At 45.1% G+C, this 22083-nt stretch overlaps 1 protein-coding gene across 1 annotated transcript in view; it reads left to right on the top strand.

Annotated features, from left to right (window-relative positions):
- The window catches only part of plcl2 (phospholipase C like 2), a 45509-nt gene extending 24180 nt beyond the window's left edge, over positions 1-21329 (top strand). Inside the window, exons 4-7 of the mRNA XM_079728836.1 lie at positions 3556-3759; positions 12397-12472; positions 18025-18134; positions 19597-21329. Coding sequence (XP_079584962.1) covers positions 3556-3759; positions 12397-12472; positions 18025-18134; positions 19597-19809 — 603 coding nt within the window. The 3' untranslated portion in view covers positions 19810-21329. The remainder of the gene's footprint in view (positions 1-3555; positions 3760-12396; positions 12473-18024; positions 18135-19596) is intronic.
- The last annotated feature ends 754 nt before the right edge of the window (positions 21330-22083 follow it).

Here is a 22083-nt window from a genome sequence, read left to right as displayed (position 1 = left end):
CCTCTGCCAGATTCTGTCTAGCAAACAAAGTTACAATGAATCAATCGCCACAGTGACATAGACAGTGTCTAAATAAAGCTTCTCTTTATTATTATCATTAGAGCTATGATGCAAATGGTGAATATTAAGCCTGCGGTGGCATCTGTACGCGCAGTTTGCAATTTATTTTCAGCACCAACTGCCGCTGCAAAAGAATAATAAAAAGTCACAATAAATGTGTCGATTCATGCATATGGTCTGACACGTCTACACTTTAGGTTGGATCTTTAAAAAAAAAAAAAAATAATAATAATAAAGGAAGTCGGCGGGAAACCCCGCAATCGACTCAGATTCTCTGAGTCGACTGCAGGGTTTCCTGAGTGATGATTCGAATCATCGACTTTCAGGGGACAGCCCTAGCTTATACCATGGTCACTTGCCAAAGAAAATAAATGAAGATCATTCATTTATATTTTCATGCGTTGTACAATCCAAATATAAAGTTTTTCAAAAGCCATAACTTTGTTTCCCTGGTAACACGTGAGGGTTTGACTAATACCTGGAGCAATCATTACCCTCCCGTAAGGTTCTTATGCAATGGAAACATTGTTCACTCCTCCAGTAAATAGGACGGCCTTTAGCTACGACTTGGCAACGGGAGGTATTCTAGTCTGTTCAGCTATGAGCCAGAGAGCTAACGTTATGCATTGTTCATGTTTATAATTCGAAATTCGTCCCAGTCTTTATACCACAGATACTATAGGGTCAATAGCTTATAACCGCGTTTTCTGATTACAGTTTAATGCATTTTTCAGAATTTACCACCTCTCGTTTTGAAGGCTGAACAGACAATTTGACTGGAACTACTTAAGAGGTGTCCGTATATCAGGGGTTAATGCACACCCTGCAGCCAATCAGAATCGAGTATTCCCCCAGACCATGGTATAAAAGAAAGTATTTGCTGTAAGACACTATCGTTTGAAGCCCTCGGTTAATGACAAGGGGCATTGAAAATAGTAATCCGGGTCACCATGAATCATACAGTTGTGGTTTATGCGTTGCAACATTTGTTTACAAGACAATGTTTTTCATCAGTAGGACTAAAAAAAGAATACAAAAATCTCATCGACCCCAAAGTCTTGTGTAGATCATAACCAGGTCCTCCACAAAGGCTCTGGAGCGTCATAGGAGAAAAGGGTTGGTTTGGCAGCAGCAAAACAAAGCCAGTGGGCCTGATTCAAATCAGATGTGATCTAATCCCTGTGTGTTGTGCAACACACAGGACCGTCTGCTGGGGGACTTCAAAGCCCACTGCCGAGCTGGCAAGAAGGGGCTTCTATTAAAGCCGGTTCTAGTTATTCAGAGGCTTCGACCGCATTCATCTCCATACTTTAATATTTGAAGCTAGATCAGGTAATGGGGCCGGACACACGCTCTTGTGGGTCGCATCACTAAAAATGTGACTAAAAGTTTGTCGCGAGGGGATTCATCTCATGGCTGTTTCAGATGCATGGTGTTGTTTGTATTCCTTTAAGGTTTGTCTGGTTTTAGAAAAACCCTGCTTTCAACTCCTCAGATCGGCTCCGCTAACGTGTGTTGTGTATTTCCTTGACCTTTATGATACTTTGGTGGGCTTTGTTTTCTCACCATGTTTTCATGTATGAAAAGGGAAGTTCATGTAGAGAGGAACTGACACACACACACACACACACACACACACACACACACACACACACACACACACACACACACACACACACACACACACACACACACCGCCCCTCCTTTCTCTCCGTCCCAATACTTTTGTTTATGAAACGCTTATGATAAGACTCCAAGAAAGGTTGGTGTATCTTCCTCTGTGTGTGTGCATGTCTGTTTATGTGTGTGTGTCTCTCTTTCTGGCTTTGTGTGTGTGTGTTTGAGGGAGGAGAGGGTGTTTAAGAGAGATTGATAGTAAAAGAACGAGTGTGAGAGTGTTGGGAGGTTGCTTTGCACTGCAAGTATGCAGGTGTGTTTTCGAGTGCCGAAAGTTCCCACAGATAACAAGCGTTTCCTCTCACAAGCACTTCCTCTGATAGTACTGCACGGCTATTTTTGTCAGTGCTAGTGTTGTGTTTTTATGATAGTGGAATTGAATAAGGACTCAAGCATCCTAATCTAGACATTTTAACCAATGTTACAATATGGGTACAGCTGCTGCATATACTCAATAATACTCTTGCCAATGTCTTCTGTACTTGTGCTACAAGTTTTAATTCTTTAAAAAACTACCATACTACATATAAATCCAGCACATGTATTTTCCAAAAGGAAAATATAGATCTCCTTCAAAGTGAAGGAGTCAGCGAACGCTTAGTATTCCCCCTATAAAATAGAATTGTGCGTCTGGAAGTTTTATGTGTCGTTCTAATTACCTAGCTTCCAAAGCTGCCTTAAGCAATCTTCCCCACATCATGACATCCAACATGTAACTTAAACCCTGATACCACAGAAGAGTCCTTCTTGTGGTCGTGTGTGCAGTATGTTCGTGTACAGAGATGATGCTCACAGCCAACAGTAACAGAACTGTAGCCTCGGCATCGATGTCCCTTTGTTGAAGACTTGGGTTCATGGGGGATATCAAGGATGTACCCTGCTGAAGGCAGCGCTCCTGTCTTGTCCAACATGATGTGTATATTTCTATATATACATACATCTATCTTTATCCCTTTGGCGGGGATGCCCAGGCATGCCCTGCTCGCTACAGCAGAGGTACACCGGCCTCCCGCTCAGGATTGCAGATGAAGGCTGTCAGAACTAATAAGCCTAGGAAGCAGTGATAAGATCTAACCGATCTACATTTCAGGGCCCCCGGGCGAAGTAAGCGAACACCGTTCTCTTTGAGCCGGGCTCTGTGGCGGAGGCTTCTGGTGTCCTCCTTTTTGGCTGCGTCATGTTGAGTTCCATTTACATCTAGTCATAGCAGACACTTTCACCCCGAGTACCGGACTTGCTGAGGCTGAGAGCAGTGACTGCGTGCTTTCAAAATTGGGAGTCACTACAATAAAGACTGAAAGTAGAGTCTTGAGTCTTGGTAACCGAAGAATAATAACAGGTTTTCTAAAAACACAACTGAACTGTAGTAGCAGAGTTGCTATAGACCTCTGAAGAATAAGTCCCGCCTCCGAGGCTCCTGGTTCCATCGGTCAAATGTCTTCGCCACCTACAGAGTTTGTTATGTACGATCGTTCAAAAAACCCATGTTAATTACCATAGACATTTGACCGATGGAACCACAAGCCTCGGAGGCGGGACTAATTCTTCAGAGGTCTATAGGAATCAGCAAACAACAGTTTATAGAATTTAAATTATTTAAAATTATTTTAAATATTTTTTTAATATATATATAGATATATATATATATATTCAATAAAAGTAATTATACAAAGCTAGCTTTGATGTAACGTGCATCAGAGGTGGAACATTCCCCTTTATGGCGCTGTATGCCTGATCCTTGCCAACAGTCTTCTCTCTCTCTCTCTCTCTCTCTCTCTCTCTCTCTCTCTCTCCCTGCCTGTCCACCTCCGCCCCCAGAACGCCATCGTGCCCTTCAAGGAGCTGTGCGGCCTGTCAGCGGTGGCCAACCTGAAGCAGTGCATCCTGGCACTCTGCCCCAGGCTCATGGGCCCCGACGGCAGCCCCCTGCTGCTGTTTGACCTCGGCGTCCAGTACCCCAACCTTGAGGCCCAGGGCGTGCCCCCCGAGGTCCTCAAGAAGGTGGTCACCACCTATGAACTGGTGAGTAGCCCACGAAAGGAACTGCTATGAGGTTAAAGTAGATCTTTTATAAACACACGACTGTATCATAATTAATAATAATGATAATGTATATATTTTGCACACACTATTCAGAAAAGCTTCATATAGATACTGTCAAAAAAGGTAAAACATTATTTGTATTCATTGATATGGACCTAGAACGTTTATCATGTGAAGTAATGAATTGGTAGTAATGCACATCAAAGTGTGCATTACGGTTCACGGTTAGCCTAGCCTTGCACCGAGGCACTCCTGTTGGTGACCTCTGGTCTTAGTGCTTTGGATGTTTGTTTTGTGGTGATTGTTCTGGAAATGCCTTGTGTGCCGTGTCCCCGACCACTTTCAATCTTTACATTGGTGTTCACATTTGCTCCCTGATAGCAAAATAGTACAACAACGGTTAACCAGTCACCGGTTTAATGACTTGGCTAACATTGGCATGCTTCACGTGTCAGCTGTGGCTGGCCAACAGGTAGCAAAAGATAACGTCAAAATAAAAGCCTCTTTGTTCCTGGTGTTTTGATTGATGGCTTTGGCTGTGCATCATTGGCTTGGAGATGGCTTTAGGTGCTGGGATAAAACTCTTTGCTTGATTAATAGCCGAAACCGTGTGTGCACATAGAGAGGAAGGGTACAGCAGTTCTAGGCCATATGAAGCTGTGTTATGTAAATAAATAAATAAAATCAATGTTCACCATGGGTTGGAGTTATGTAACATGTCAACGGGGCTGCTGGGACCCAAAGCCATTATCCATGGCACATCCTGTTCCCTCCTATTGATTCTCCCACATTGTTCTTTTGAGCATGGCCACTGTTATTGCTTTCATAAGGCTTGATGAGGAAATCCCCCACAAAAAACAACTAGATGAGAGGAGATGAACAATAAAAAGAAGACGCATGCAAGGATTGTCCATGTCAACAAAATCGAATATCAGGATATGTTAAATTGTTTAGATACAGACAATGTTCTACTATATTAATTCCAACAAGATTCCAACAGCGCAGAGAACAGCAGCGATCTCTCTCTCTCTCTCTTTGTACTCTCTCGATCCCTGCTCTCTGTCTGTGCTCTCTCGCTCTATTGTTATTCCGCATAACGTTCAACACAAGCCAAACGGTGGAGAATATCATGACTAATGTGGAAGACCTAGCAGCTTAAAGCATGTTTTAACCTGTGCTCTTGCCGATTGCAATTTAACTACTATAACACATCCTTAGAGATCTGGCAAATACTGAAAAACCAAGACCTCGCTCCATGTCATCTCGACAGGATTGAACGTGTTCTCAATGTATGGTGCTTCTCTAGACGGTTAAAGAGTTGGGTCACACTTTTGCGTAGCAGTGCGCGGTCTCCTGAATATTCAGTAGCCTCACACACGCCTGACACACTCGTTTGAATCCCAGCTGTTTCTGAACATCGGGCACATTAGCAAGTCGCAGAGCAGAACAAAAGCAAGAACACCCTTCATAGAGAGGCTGTCATTTGAAACACATCAGAAAGGTCAGAGGTTGCGCTGACTCTGTTAACCCATTAGCATCCCATTAAAAGTCACTCCTCTAATGGGCTGTTAATGCCACTGCACAGATATCTGATTCTGAAAAGTAATTTGGGGCGTGGAGATGCAAACGAATATTATATGCACAGTGGAGCCCAGAAAATGTCTTGCGGAGCATTGCAACTATGAAAAGTGGTATTAGAGAAGTCTTGCGCCTCTATAACTATCATTAACTACAAAAATACAATTGTCATTTATATTTTTCCACTCTTAACGTGACTCCCTGCTGCGAAGATGCTGTTAAAAAGAAAAGCCCATACACGACTAAGATTATGGACTTGCCAAGTTATGATTTATTTAGTGTTGCTGTGTAGCAGTATAGCTTTTACTGTCATGGCAGCGCTCGATCGGCATGCAGAGGGAGCGTCTCGTAATGGGCGGAGGCTGACTAGACTTGGCAAGTGGAGAACGGTTAAGGTGCCCAAGTTGCCACCCCCACCATCAGCACCACCAGCACAACCCCCTGCCCCACACCCACGACTCCACTCAGACTCAGAATGGACAGAGGGATAATTGGCCCTGATGGAAAGAGTGCTGGGCAGATTGAGTTCGAGGAAGGGAAAAGGGGAAAATGATAGGCGTTTAGGGAACTAAATCAAATAAAGGAAGGGTGGGCTGGGCTGGCTTGAGAGGCTCATAGCCATGGCGGGGCGAGGAAGTGCATGGGGGGAGGATGGCTATCAGATCAAGAGACTTGAGACTCTGGAGACGGATGACTAAACAAAATAAGGGCTGGAGGTAATGGCCGGAGCGACGCGGTGAGAGCCATCTGGAGTTACAGGGGATCTGTGATCTTAAGCCGGTCTGAGGAGGGGCCTGCTCTGGCTCTCAATGCCCTTTCGGCATTCGGAGTTAACAACCACAAAACAAGTCCAATGTCAGTATTAGACAATATGGTCCAATTTGTGAACGGTTTCAGCAAGTGCTGAAAAGAAAGAAATGTCTCAAAAAAATTATTATCAACTGAAAAACTCCCAAACCACAGTGGAGTGCTCAGCCGGGTTTAGATTTGTCATTGTTTAATGGTTTCATTAGCCACTAAAGCCTGCTTTGTCCTTTGTTGCAAAGAGCCTGAATGTTATAATAATAAGGCATAAAACTGTCCTTCTGTGAATTCCTATTCAATTAAGTCAACTCCCACGATAAAGAACGGGCCTTGTTACTCAACATAGAAAGTTAAAATCCACATCAGGCAAAAGGCTCCGACCTTGTTTAATGCCCGCTAATGTGGCCGGCGAACACACTTATCCTCTAGTCCGCGGAGGTGTAGAGCAGTCCGCCCACTCGCCTCTGTTCGACCCCTTTAAATACATGGCAAGATGTGGAGTGTGCCAGCCAGACGGTAATTTCTTCCCCCCCCTTCGGGGATATAATTACCATGCGCACGACAGCCCCGCCGGCCGGGGAAGTGCAGCTGTGGTGGAAACGTCAGCGCGCAGCAAAGTAAATCCCGCTGTAAAAAAAAACGTGACCTGGTGGGGGAGGGGGGACACACTGGGTGGGCAACACATCTGACAACACATTGCCGATGCTGCATGCATAGCCTAGTTTTGGATGCAAACAACACTCAAATGCGTTTCACCCTGGTGAGCCTTATTCAGTCTAAAAGCAGCACTGCGCTTTGCGTCTGTGCTGCAGTTTTTGCGAGTTGAGGATGCCAGTGGTGATTGCTCAGGATAATCCAGTTTAAAAGAAGATCCCTCCTTTCGTGTTGCCCAAATAATAACACATGAGGAAATTTAGAGGAAGGAAATAACCAAAAGAATACAGGGGTTACTATAAATACACACAGGGACCTCTTCTGTTATGTAGTGATAGGGTGTTGTTTAATTGCAATTCTCTGGGTTCATAAAAATCGACTCAAGTATAGTTTAGAGCCCTTTATTCCAGTTACAGTCCTAGTGGGCTTCACACGCGCCCTCACACCAAGTACTCAAGCGAGAAAGAGAAAATCTCCCCAAAAGCCAGAGTGAGGAAGAGATCCTTCCAGGGATAGACAGGAGAGCACTGGGTTTGCAGACACTGAATAACCTATCAAGAATATTCCTTGTTTAAAAGTACCGTAGTCCTAGTAGTAGGCGAAGATAGCTTAGTGTCTAGGCTGATTCACTCCTAACTGAAAGGCACCGGGTTCGATCCCCAATGTCACCATCCTACCTGGTAGGCACATGTATCCAAAATACATTTTAAGTTTATTTGGATAAAAAATTCTTGTAAATGAGGGAGTATAACAAACAGTTTGATGTTCAGGTAGTGTATGTAAACGTGTGGATGAGCCTAAGGTGACAAGAGCGAGAGCATAAGTCATGTGCTGTGTGATCTACACACGGTATGAGTCAGGTCGTCAACTAGTCTAGCCCCCCCGCCTTCTACTAAGGGTGTGCTCGACTTAAAGTCAAATCAGATTCGTCAGGCCAGATCTATCATCGACTGATCATACAGGATTTGTTTATATATATATATTTGTCTCGATGATGCCTAATTTATGGACTTTTGTGTGGTTTAAATGCTTGAAAAAACATAATCAACCGTCTTCTCAGGGTCTCCCAAGCTGTCTGTAGGCGCAGTATCGCCGCTGAATGACCGCCTCTACCAACAATAGAACCTTTCTCCATGTATCAATGTAAACGTCCGTTCATGTTATCTGCATTCAATTTCACCGATAATCTAGGCTGCCGTTAGACTTGTATACCGTAATATAGACAGTCATTCATGTAATACATCGATAAAATCAACACCAAAGAGACTGTAGAAGGGTTTGAGTGAAAACAAATTGGAATTGAATTGGAATGTTTATCCAGATATTATGTTTACTTCTAGACTTACGGTCTATAATGTGCTCTACTTAGAAGAGATAATGATTGGATAATGCCAATGCCATTACACAAAGTGGATATCAAACAAAGGACATTTTCAACAAAGGACATTTATTGAAAGAAGTACATAACGCAGCAAATTGCACACAGAAGACTGAATCAAACCGCCAGCCCCACAAAAAAAAAATTGCACGACCAATGGGCTTTTTCCCCCCAATGCTGCGGTACCCCTCAGTCAGCAGCCCTGTCCTCCTAGTGGAATGTCCCGCTGATGCACACGCACAATCTTCCCGACACAATCCCCCCGACCCAGCGGTCCGACTGAAGTCCAAGTCAGCTTGGTGTCTTCCCATTGAAGATTTCAATCTGTGAAGATCATGGTTGCCCATCTTTTACTACCTGTGTGAACCGCTCCCTGTCGTCCCGTAAAGAGACGGACTGCCCTGCTGGCCCGGCCCTGTGCTGCGGGGACATGCTGAACTCCTCCGCAGCCTCGTTCCCTCCCTACACTAATGCAAACAGAAGGCTGAGCAGCTGAGTCACGGCCGGGAGGTCTGAAGGCACTAAGATGCATCTATTTTTAAACGTATATTTAGTATTTATCCTCTCTCTGTACTCGGTCAACGGTCAACTTTAGTCTGACTATGACTGTATGAATGGGACCGCTTTAGAAGTGTGTGTGTGTTTATATATTTTATACACTCATACACACACTTCACCTGCTATGCCTGCTTGTTTGGAACAGTCAGGAGTTTAGGGCCTTCCTCAAGGGCATCTTCATACCGGCCGTGAGGACCAAAGCATGGTACCGGAAACCTTCTAGTTGCCAGGCAACATGCGCCCCCCCCCCTTAGGCTGGTGCTAGCGTCAAATATTTTGTCATGTGCACATTAACTCAACAACAGCAGGCACAGATTGCAAATTCAATGCATTATTCCCAGGCTTCCTCAACAAAGCAAACCAGTAATCAGTACAAACTATAAAAAAATGGAAATAAACGTTGAATTAACATGTTTCAATCGTTAGAAAGGAATAATGAGAATATGTACACATATCGTTACTTAAATCGCTACGTGCATTATGCTGTTTAGTTATGTTTACATTTGGTTGGAAGTATTATTTAAAGGGATACGTAGAGATATCTGTAAATTGGTGATACCCAGTTTAATTCCAAATTCATCATTGTACGTCCAGAAGAGGGGTTCCCTGCGTTAGTTTTTATTTTCCATTAGCCAATGAGATGCAGAGTTCCAGTGGCCTAGCCCCTGTTGAAGACTATAGTTTGTCTACAAACACACATTGGATTTTCAGGCCACCTGTGATGCGACAACACCACAGATACGAAACTTATCTTGTGGTATCCTTTCTAGTAAAGCGACAGATGGGTAACAGAGCCGGTGTGTGTGTGTGAAGGGTACAGGTGTGACGAAGTGTCAACAGTTAAGCAGTCTCATTATATTGCCTGGGGGAAGATACGGGTCCCTGAACCTGTTGGTTAGAGTCCGGTTGCTCCTGGGTGATAACAGGTGTGATAGTTTTTGGCCGGGATGGCTGACAACCCCCTGGTCCTCCTCCTAACATTGCTGGACAATATCTTCCTTAAGTCTCCCACCTCAAAAGAGCACCAGTGATGCAAAGCCTTTTACCACAGTGAGCAATAGCTCAGAGTAGTAAAGATACCCGCTTGCCTTGTTGTAGCCTTTATGACGCCCTTAGTTTCTCTGAGGATGTGCAGTTAAAGGTCTTTTGCATGATGTGCTGCCGGAAATTAAAAAGAAAATGGATTCTATCTCATTCTATCTCATTCGATCATCCCATCTAAATTAAGTCAGAATTAAAGTAAGTCAAACAAATGCCCTTTGGAGAAGAGTCGCTTATAAGACTCTGTAAACCCGACTGGTTGTCTGTCTGTATGGGGTACTAAGAAAATTGTTTTTTAAAGGCTTATTATAAGACCAATACGTGCTAGAGCAAAAATCCAGGGGCACTTAGAGACACAAGGAAAGGCTGATGATATTGTTTAATGGAGAGTTTAGTTGCTGACAGCACACAGAGTAATCCATTAACTCCACTGAAACCTGATTAATCAATAAACAATAGAGTGAGAGGAAGCCTTTGGGACGGTAATGGAGCGCTTACATTCTGGAAAGTTTGGCCTGGGCACAAATCTCGATTTCTTTCAAGCTAATGGACAATATTAAATTCAAACCTAGATTTCTACGAAGACCAAAATATATGCTCCATCGTTTGAAGCATCTAACGAGACCCTTTTTTTCTACTGGATAAATGGGGACCATATATTTTGCTATATTATATGTAACGTGTAATGTAAAGGACAATGATAAGAAAGAGCTGAAGAAAATGATGCTGCCAAGGTTACCTGCTTTCTGCAGGTGCTTAATGCCGCTTTTCCACCAACAGTATCAGCTCAGCTCGCCACGACTTAGTGCGGCACGACTTGGTTTGGTTCCAGGCACATCGTGTTTCCATCTAAAAAAGTACCTGTTCAACGGGGCGTGTCGCATAGATCACAACACATAAACAAATAAGTCTTCGCATATTTCGTCTGTGCTGCGGTTACATGTCAACTATTACGTATTTTAGTGCCCTCGTAGTTCATTATCGTGAATGTGACATCTTACGTTGTTGGTCGCCTATAAAATGTATCATCGCTTTATGTGACAAGTTGCTCATCTTGTGATGATATGATATAAACACTGCTATAAACTATAAACCCTCTTTTCGTTAGAGGAAGAAATCGTACATATTGCTTTCTGTAATAAGTTGCTCATCAACTGGTATCGGAAAACAGGCTCGGACGACGACTAATTTAGCGAAAACAGAAGAACAGTCTCCCCAAAACATTACATTAACGTTCTGCTCTGCTTCAAAAACAGATTTTGAACGCAGTCTTTTCATGACTTTATCTAGTATACTGCCCTTTTGGATCGTAACATGGCCCATCCTTCCCAGAACTTTCATTCCAAGACGCATTTCTTAAATTGTGTTTGAATACCATATGAAACAGTGTAACACTTTAAGGCGGATCTGCATAGTCTGGAACTTTCGTAAATATCTGTTTTGCTGTTCAGCAATTTTTAAAAATGCTCCCAGCTCATGTATTGTGGTAAAGATCATCGCTGTGGAAGTACCTATGACCACCCGCATAGAGGGGATGTCTTCTGTCCAGGGCATAATCTCCTCAAAGGTGAATCATACTTCCTCATTGGTCTCTACGCTGGTGCATGTGTATCTTCTTGAGAACACGTGATTCTGAGCATGTGCAAAAAGTCACACAACTCTGGCCAATCTTTATGATGTGACCACGATGTGTTGTACACACGAACAAATATGCAAACCTCCTCCACTAGTTTCTATCACAAACTAACCGGAGAATGTAGCGTGACAGGCTGTATGTCGCCCTATGACGTTGAACTGTGTGGACTACACCGTTGACTGAGCCACACTGCTGGAATGTAATTCAGCCTAGACCACCACTATGACCAATAGTGTGTGATGATTTTTTTGCAGGCTCTGGTATACAGACCAGTGTTACCACATGGGGATCCCACTCCGTCAACTGTCAGACTTATCCTTTATTTTCTACTGAATCGTCTGTTCGTCATCATTGTTGTCGAGATCAGTCTTTTATTTCTAGTTTGAGGGGTGTTTCTTAACGCCTTGGGATTGAATATTTGAATCTGTTCACCAAGACCCCCTGCTGTGTAGAATCTGCGCAGGCACTGCTCCACTGCATACTTCCCCATGTTAATCAGTCGCAGCGCCTTCAAAACAAGCCTGCTTATATTACGTTGTGCCAACCACACGGGCTAACTGCTCGTGGCCCTCAAATGATACGCTTTCAAATGGTTCTCTGCCCTTCTGTTGTGTGTGTGTGTGCGTGTGCGTGTGCGTGTGCGTGTGCGTGTGCGTGTGTGTGTGTGTGTGTGTGTGGCCTCTTCAATAAAAAGCAGTCGAAGCGTCCGGATGAGAATAACTTGTCTCCTTCCTGAGTCGTCCTTCCCTCCAATTTACCAAACGCGGCCCAGCTGCCTGGCCCGGCCGCGTGTCCGTAATAACAGCCTGTTGTTCAGCCTCCTTCCTGGGTCACCAGCTGAACATCCAGCCCCGTCGCGCTGGGGAGAGGAGTTGTGGTCAGGGGGAAGCAGTCACACGCAGATGGAAAAAGTATTCATGTGGGTATCTCTATCTCTCTCTCTCTCTCTTTATCTCTCTTTATCCAGATGATCCAAACGAGCAGGACTCTCCTGGAGAACTCGGAAGCCGTCCACGAGAGAATCCTGCAGACTCAAAAAGCGGGTAAGACGCCGTGAAAGCACATGTGGACAACAAATCCGAAAAAGAAAAGGGCCATACTTGTTTATCACCGGCCCAGTCAGAGTGCCGTGTGTCTGAATGGTGTCGGCTCAGCAAAGGCACCGCTGATTATAGCGCTCCCCTCAGTGCGGCCCGCGTATTGACATCCCCTTCATGTTCAAGTACATCAGCCGCTGCTACCTCTCTTTGTCGGGGTGTGTTTGATTTGGCACCTGTCCTCTTAATTAAAACGGATTGTGTGTTGTGCAGAGGTCTGAAGAGCAGGGTGGGTGGAGGTAACATCTAGGGGGCCGGTGAGGCAAGATGAAAGGGGGCCGCAGACGGTGGTCTGATCTATGCTAGCTCTCCCCTTGTTCTCATGCAGCCAACTACAAGAGAACCTGAATGCATGCACGCATACTTACCCATTCACTCTCTCGTATTCATGTGGGTGTCTCTCTCTCTTGGACATGAATGAAAGAGAATTATTCACAAGAATCAGGGTGTATGTTTCCCCGAAATCCTTTCTAGAAGTCTAGGATTTTATTCAGATGGATTATATCAATGCCACGCTCTCCTTTTCTGATCCTGACATCCTGTACGCTCCGCGACGAGGAGATTTCCAGGAAGTCCTAATCGGGGTCTCTGATACAGCTCTTTAGGTCCCTAACTTCTTTCAGTTTGTAGTGGTTGGTTTCCCACTAGACATCATATCTGTGTGTATCATGATTGATCGATTAGTAATGGAGCACGTTGATATTGTTGACAGCCGGAAACACACACAGTCCACTTCAAAACAGCCCGGGGACTTGAAACTCTGCGCGCTCGCTCATTAGCCTCGCTAGCATTAGCATGTCGGCACGCTCACAGAATATTGCGCCCACGAGTTGGCTTACGCAGCCACACACATTTTCTTCACATAATGCGGCGATGTGTCTAGTTTATGATTGATTCCTTCTTATGAACTTAAAAAATGCTGTTGCGAGGGGATTCATCTCTGGGCTGTTTTCAATGCATGAGGTTTGTAAATCTTTGCGGGATTGTGTGGTTTAAGAAAAACCCTGCTTTCAACTCAGCTACCGTGTGTTTTCTATTTCCTTGACCTTTATAATCCCTGATGCATGGCGGGCTTTGTTTTCTTACCACATCTTTTTTTCATTCATGAAAGAAGAAGTTTATGTAGAGACGAACTGAAAAGTGTTTTTTTTAGCTAGGTCTTAATCTGAAGATCAATGTTAAACAAAACGTCCTAGTTATCTTGTTTTATTTCCCTCTGGTGAGGCCAGATATGCTAAGCTTGAAGGATCAGTATTTAATGCCTGGTTTCCTCCACCCAACTTTGGGGATGTCTGTTGAAATTGGCCTTCTTTCTGGCCTGTCACAATGTGTCATATTTAATGGGGTCGGAGATTAGGATAATCCAGGCCTGAATTATTAGGAGAGAAGGAGCTACAGAACCAGACCTTACCGGAGTGGCCTTTTAGACTGTCTAGTAACAAACCACACACACACACACACACACACACACACACACACACACACACACACACACACACACACACACACACACACACACACACACACACACACACACACACACACACACACACACACACACACACACACACACACACACACACACACACACACAGTAGTTCTTCTCTGCTCCTTCCCAGTCCAGTGTTACACAAGGTTGATCCAGAAGACCCTCTTGGAGTGCGGAGGTAGGAGGGACAAACTGAATGAATAAAACAAAGACAGCCATTATTACCGGGGCTGGGTTTTATTGGCTTTACAGATGGATAACGTATCAAATATTCATGGAGTTCATTGTCCTGTCACATCGGCGGAGAGGAGTTAGGTGCGCTGTATTCTATAAAACCAAGAGCGCTGGGCAAAAAATCGCACCGTCATTTCTATTCATTATGGTGTTCATACACGTCCCAGATCTCCACTGAAGACATGGAGCATTTAGAGTGGAGGGGCGGACCAAACGCAACACCCTTGTGTTTCGCTGTAATTACGTATTTCCAGAGAAAACCATCGATGTAAAGGTGGGCCGCAGTGTAGGGATCCGTTGGGAGACAGCTGTGTTTTTATTGGTTGGAATGTTATGTCAGGCTCCTTGGGTTTGGTGATGTCATCACAACAATGAGGCGGTTTCAGGCCACGTTAGTAGACAAGGTCAAACATGCTGATTACATGTCTTTGAAATATGCCCTATGAGGGTGTTATTGAGCTTTAACTCTTTGCCATCTATAGAATTCACAGCTCTATGTACAGTGTTCCCAGAAATATATGGTGAGGAAGATATTGTTTGATGAAGTGGACTTTTGATCTCGAGTGCTTCATTAGTCAGCTAGAGCCAACTAGCTGTTGTTTTTCAAAATAGCCAACGATCTATTATGCTGTACATGGCGACTTATATAAATGGCTTGATGAATAGCTTCTCGATATGGGCCATTTTAAACAGGGTTCAGACAATATGAAAATGTTGCATGAGAAATTGTTGTCGTACAAAGAGACATTCATTTGTAATCTGAAATCAGCTCGACCAATGCAAAAGGCAACTGTTGGAAAGTAGGCCACAACAGATGGCAGACTAATACACTTGAACCTTGATTTACTTGAGCATTGATTTAGTGTGTGTGTGTGTGTGTGTGTGTGTGTGTGTGTGTGTGTGTTGCAAGTAACGCAAAAAAATGTTTTTTACTCAAGTTTTACATGAGTTTATACTGTGAACAGCATGTTGTTTTCTGGGTCGTGTGACCCTTATCCAGCCAGTGGAAGGTTATGGAAGCCATGCCCGCAGCGAATAACCGTGAATATCCATCAGACTGCTTAGGAAGAGCCAGCTCTTGTGGTGTGTGTTATTTATGAGTCAACAGAGCTAGCCAGGAAACACACACACACACACACACACACACACACACACACACACACACACACACACACACACACACACACACACACACACACACACACACACACACACACACACACACACACACACACACACACAGTGTGTTCTCTGTTCCTGGATCTCACTGGGGCTCCATTGGCATTCATCACAGTTGGATGGTTGCACCTTCACAGCAGACTAACAAGAAGAGCAACACACAGATGCCGCTCAGCACTTCAATGTGTTTCGGCTGCCGCTGTGGCCATATTGGGCGCTTTGAATCCTGTGTTAACACTACAAATATGTATTATTTTGGTTTCCAAATCTCTTTTTATTTTTGCACAGAAATGATACATACACAATTGGCAATGAAGAAGACTGTTGTGTTTATGTTTTCTCGAGCACGCCTGAGTTACAAACATTAGGGTTAATATGAGCTGACATTTCAGGCGAATTTCAGCCACATTACATGGCTAGCCTAGCATTAGCCCGTTTCAAACCTCAGTATGTATAACCTCCACCAAACCATTCGTAAACACATACCCATATCAAACACACATACATAAATGTAACCTTCTCCAACCTAACACTTTACCTAAACCATTTCTAACCTATTCTTAAAACCTCATACCTTAACTGAATCACCACTATCCTAATATCTAAACTTAAAACCCAATAATTTAACTTAACCGTCAATAACCTGACACCTTATCCTAATCTCTAACCTAATACTTCTGACAAACCCTTTCTACTGCATCAGGGGAGCAATGCAGTGATTCCTTGCATTGCAGGTGTCTGACCTTGCTGAGCCCTTCTCCTGACGCGCCCTTGCTTCCTCGTTGACTCTCGCTGGCCCCCATCCTGGACTCCATTGAAGCTTGCCAGTCCAATGACGGTTACGTGTTGATCTCCCCATGGTGGTGTCACTCACCTCGGAGTGAGTTTTGTTTTCCTGCGGCTGGGCGAATGAGAGCGGTCATTGACAGGCGGGCGGTCCAGGTTTGACGGGCTGTCAGGCGGCTTCATGGTGCAGCGGCTGTCTGGCGCCGTTAGCGACCAGCTTTTCTCACAATGAGCGGGTCCCCTCTGCCCGCCAGACTCCATCACACGTTGCTGGGTAACCTTCTGCTGGGAGGGTGGCTGTGTGTTTTTCTTTGTGCCTGTCTGTCTCCAGTACAGTCATGCTTAGGGTGCATTAAGTGTGAACACACTGCTCCAGGGCATTGGATTTGTTTTGCTGAAATAGATAGTAAAGAAAGTATAGAAAATAAAACCACAGGTGTGTGTCATCAGGCGCCGTTGCTGTTTAGCACCTGATGATGTAAGACCGTTGGAAAACGACAGCTGTGATGCATCTTATTTTCCCGCCTCTCTGCTTCTCCAATATCCGCTGACTTTTCTTGGCTCAGACGGGGTTCTCACTTTGTCATGGTTCCATAGAATCCAAGGATCCCGCCGTCTCGGAGAAAGCATCCATCTTTCTTTATGTACGAGTAGGATGTGTGTATGTAGTCTCTCCTTCTCCATCTCTCTCTCTCTCTTTCCCCAAGCCTCTCTCCCGTTGCCAAGACAACGTCATCAGCAACATGAGTGGGCATGGCCTGACCCAAATGTGACCTGAATGCTGCGGTTTTGCATGCCCTTGGTCTGCACATAAGATGCATGTGTACCTAGCCCCCTTAGTGTTTCTCAGTGTGGTTTATCTCCTGTTCTGTTGCGGTGTTTAAACCGCACTTCAATAATAACCTGCCTGACCTCACCGCACATCCTAACATAAGCTCAGTCATGCAAGAGAGAAGGGGAGGAACAGAAAGAGAGGGAGGGAGGTGGGAGGGGAGGGAGAAATGGAGAGAAAGGGAGAGATGGGGAAGAGATGGAGAGGGAGGAAAGAGATAAAGAGAGAGGGGTAACAAACAGAGGGGGCTTCCGTTTATCTCCCCGGAGGGAATGGGTAGGAGGGGGAGGGAGAGAGGGAGAGAAATGGAGAGGAAGAGCGAAATGAAGGGAAAGAGAGCCAGCATTTGATGGAGAGGGAGAAAGAAATTTGGGGAGGGAGAGATGATGGAAAAGAGAAACTGATGCAGCAATAATGAAAGAGGAATAAACAGTGGACAGGAGGGGGGTAAGCTCATCGAGCGACAAATCCCTCCGCTGTCTGCGATCTTGAAGCTCATCCACCCCTCAGGACCAGCGTGTCTGTCTGCCCAAACCACCAAACTCCTCTGCCTCTTTCTCTCTCTTTTCCCTCTCTTTGATTTCCCTCTGCTTCTGGAGTCCTTTCCTTTCCTCTGATTTGTATGTTTTGTATGTGTCTTTGCTTCCCTTTCCTCTTATTGCAACTCCTTCAATACTTTATCCCTTTTCAGCAGAGAACAAGCCTCAGGTTAACCTTGTGCAGATGGACACGACCGTCCATAGAGGAACATTGCAGAAGCTCCTCTGATCTTCTTCCCCTTCCGTCGTTCCTCTCCTCCAACTCTTCCTCCCGCTCCCCACCTCCTTCTCTCACCCCCCCCCCCCCCCCCCCCCCCCCCCCCCCATCATCCCACCTCCATCCCCACCAACCCTTCTTCCCACTCCCCACCAACTCCTCCGCGACACCTCCCTCCCTTCCTCCTCTCCACTCCTCCCTCTCCTCCTCTCCCTCATGCAGCGATGGAGTTCCACGAGAACCTCCAGGAGCTGGCGGTGAAGGAGGGTCTGAAAGGGAGGAAGCTCCACAAGGCATTGGAGAGCTTCACGTGGAACATCACCATCCTGAAGGTACGGGCAGCGGCCCCCTGCCAGTCGGTTGGCGCCCCCCCATGTAAACAGAGGTCTCATCACTCACTTTCCTAGAAACATACCACTTACTTCATCCCCCTTGCTTCATAATGAACACAATTTACATTTGTAGCGAAAGGGGCGTTCAAGTATTACTGTGATGAAAGCAAATGTAATGTAGTGTCGCTAAATATTGATGAAAGGTCAAGGTCCGTTCGCAAAGCAAGATGAGTTTCATGTATCTCATCTTAGAATGATATGAGAAGAAAGGGTTGTATGAATGAGGTGGATCGGACGGTGGACATTTTGTCTCTGAAAGAACCCTAAAGTTGAGGCATTCCGTGTCAAAGTGGACATACCAGATAAATCAGCCTTTCCATCCTGTGCCAAGCACATCAAGCCAACATATTTCCTTCTTTTAATAACACTGCAGCTCCTCTTGGAGGCGATTTTCCTCTGCTTGGACAAAGGCACATCGACCTATTATGTTTGTGTATACTACTTAGGTGCCTGGAAAGGCCATAATGACTATGTCTATTATTTGGAGTAACTGCAAGCTTTCCCCCTCTCTCTCTCTGACCTACTTTACCTACTTTACTTTTTTTAGGAAATAACCTCTTCAATGACAACATTTGAATAGAAAACAGGGCAACTTTAAAACACGGCAACAACATGTCCACTTCAATTCAACCCACAACAAAGGAGACACTAATGGATAATTAAATGTCCACTTTGTAGAAGGACGTGTCATTTCAGTAATAAATTCCTGGATTTATTTCAGGTTTCCGACAAAGGGCCTTCTTGCTGCCAGGGACGTTTGCCAAGCTAACTGCTCTATTTGTTTTGGTTTGTTTACCGTACCTTTCATTAACAACTCCACTGCAACCACAACCCCCAGAGCTAATTATCCATGACCTTGTGCGGCGTATTTATGCAGAAGTTTTTTAGAGGGTGTTGATTAAGACCACCTCCCAGGTACAGCCCGACAGCCCGAGCGGCTTGTATATTAGGTGATCTAAATGCAGTATGGGATGTGTCTGTGCTGATTAGATACAATCCCTTTTATTCAGCGAGTCACAAGACAAACACTCAAGGGATCAAGGTAAGGGCAAAGTATACACCTTGATTACGCGCCTCAAATGACAAAATACATAGTCACACCTCAAATTACTCTTCCACACGTAGCGCTGGACCTACGGCGGGCAGGACGGCCTTGCCGCCTGGTTAGGGCAGTTTAATTTTTGCCAACATTTTCAAGTTTGCGCTCAAATCTCTAATGACATTCAATAAGTTGCTTTGGATGAAAGCAAGAGATAACTGAAGATAACACTTCATTCATGACCAACAGGTAATTTGGTAATTGACATTCACTCAGAATAAGATGTAGCCACGTCCATTTCCGGATGTGGTTGCACATCCGGTGTGTCGACCCTATGACCTCATGACCTTTTGACCTCTGCAGGGCCAGGCGGACCTGCTGAAGCATGCCCGGAACGAGGTGCAGGAGAACCTGAAGCAGATCCACTACGCCGCCCTGACCTCCAGCCTCAGCAAGGGCGGCCAGGGCCACATCCGCGTGTCCTCCGGCTCCTCCGAGTCCAGGAACGGCCGCGGCCTGCAGGTCATCCCGGAGAAGGCCGCCGCCGAGGACCAGCTCTCCGACCAGGACTTTTGAGCCGGTCGTGTTCTCCGGTACCCTTCCCCTCCTCCAGTCCCAGCCGCCCCCCGCTCCACAACCCAACCACCTCCACGCCACGCCGCCTTTTGCCTGTTAGGAACCCTCGTACTTTGTAGCCCGACACTGAGCGCAACCCCCCCCCCCCCACAGACACTTTTCGTTTTTGTACATTCCCGACGTTGAGAACATTCCCAACGTCACACACTCATCCTTCTGAAAGCTTCTTAGAGGCGGGTTCAAAAGAACAGAGCCAGAATGATGTGGCATCCAAGGGAAAGGTATAATCTGTATTTAGGATGATTCAGATGCAGCCGTCCAATATGCTGGAGCAGTGAGTCAGCTGAAGACGAGTGTGACCTCGACAGCTCTGCTCAGATGGCGCCGTCTCTCTGAGTCTGGGATCACCTGAATGCCAACGAGTATTTCCCCCGTCAAGGAAGCGAGGGGTATCGGAGCTGGGGGGGGGGGGGACCTGGGAACTCACCCCCAGCCTGAGGTGGCAACCGCACTCTCAACCGCACTCTCACCACCGATAATTTACCGTTTAGCGTCTGTCGCCCCTGTACTTCTGTACCACATCTCCACACCTCACTATCGGGGGAGCCGGGGGAAACCTTGGGAATCACGTAGCCACGGAGCCGCCTTAGCCAGGGGTGGCACACTCAAACCACCGGACTGGATCCTGGGCTGCAACGGGTCGGATCCGAGGTTCCACCGGAGCGGACTCTGGCTAGGACCGGACTCTGGCTAGGACCGGACCAGAGTCCTGCGGCTCGTCCGGACCGGATCCTTTTTTTCTGATGGATCTCTCAAAGCACAATTTTACTGAAGAGTATTTTTTTTTTTTGTTTCTGACCAATCAGAGACTGGAGCTGTGAATGTAGCGGGAGGCAGAGAGGAAGTGGGGGGGGACAAGGTAAAAGAAGAAAAGTTTAAAAATAACCGATAAGAACCGTTTACAACACTGCACTTGTTTGTGTTCTTGTCTGCCAAATAGTATGATATCCCTCGTGTACAGACGGAGTACCCTGGTCCTTTTCTTTATCCCCGACGTGCATCGTTTTATTAGTCTTATTGTAAACTTGGAAATAAGATTTATTTTGTAAAAGATATGACTTGTTCATGGAAGAGAAAAGAAAAAGTAATTATTTTATTCTGTATAGAGCTCTTAATTTGGCAAGGGGGGAGACTTCTGAGGGGTGTGATGAGGAGGAGAGGGTGTCGCAACAATGTGACCTATGACCTTTCCCACTGGAAAGTTCCTTTGTGGAAACACTAGGAACAGTAGTAGAATGTAGTGTGTGTGTGTGTGTGTGTGTGTGTGTGTGTGTGTGTGTGTGTGTTCTCCAAGCAAACGCCCCAAGTGTCAAATATTAAACCAGCAACTTAAAGCAACCACAGAAAAGAGCTGGTGGCATGTGACCTTGAGCTCAACAACTAACTCAAAGATGTTTCTGTTGATTTTGTATTCATAACTTGAATTCATTCAAATGGATTATAGAAGAGATTGTGTTTTTTCTCCCATGGTATTTTCATTAAAAGACCGATAAAGAATTGACTGCTTCTGTGAGCTTGGATGTCGTTTCCACAAGATTATTCCAAATGAAACCCGAAGAAATGCCATATCTGCACTACATATTTGGTCTCTGCTTAACCCATTCACACACCGGTATTTGAGAAGAAAAGTGAGTCTCTCTTCCCAATCTCAACATAGCAGTGTCTTTAGTTCACTCTGTTTCAAATGGATTACACAATGAGGAAACTTGAGTCGTTCTAAAATAATTATTGTAAATATCTTTAAAGAGCATGGCTACAATCAAACTGCGGGCAAGTCATTAATCCTTATTGAAATTTATTGGATTTCACTTAGTCTCTTTGGATAAAAGCATCTGCCAAATGACTATAATTACAAAATAGATGGATGGAGATTAATATAAGCTTATAAAAAGCTAGACATTAGCTAACAAACACAAACACATTTAGCTTTGCCAAAAAGGCCTTGTGACTCATCACTGAACAGCCGGCTAGTGGCCTGTGAATATGTTCTCAACTACACCATATTATCCTTCAACTTGCCTTCTACCATATGCCGTTTTCATTCCCTTTGCTTCTCATTTCTACTGTGAACTGATGGACAAAAGTGTGTCGTTTTAAGGAGCAGTTCCTATCTGTTTCTATTAGTGGATATAATGCTTATTTTTCTCTCTCAATGCGAAAGAATACAGAACAACATGGAGAGAAAGAGAGACCAGACCAATGGAGAGAGAGGAG

The sequence above is a fragment of the Pollachius pollachius genome (genome assembly GCF_949987615.1).
Source record: "Pollachius pollachius genome assembly, chromosome: 1".
In the NCBI taxonomy this organism is placed as follows: Eukaryota; Metazoa; Chordata; class Actinopteri; order Gadiformes; family Gadidae; genus Pollachius; species Pollachius pollachius.
The sequence above is the reverse complement of the archived record's forward strand: the minus strand, read 5'-3'. Positions and strand labels throughout refer to the sequence as shown.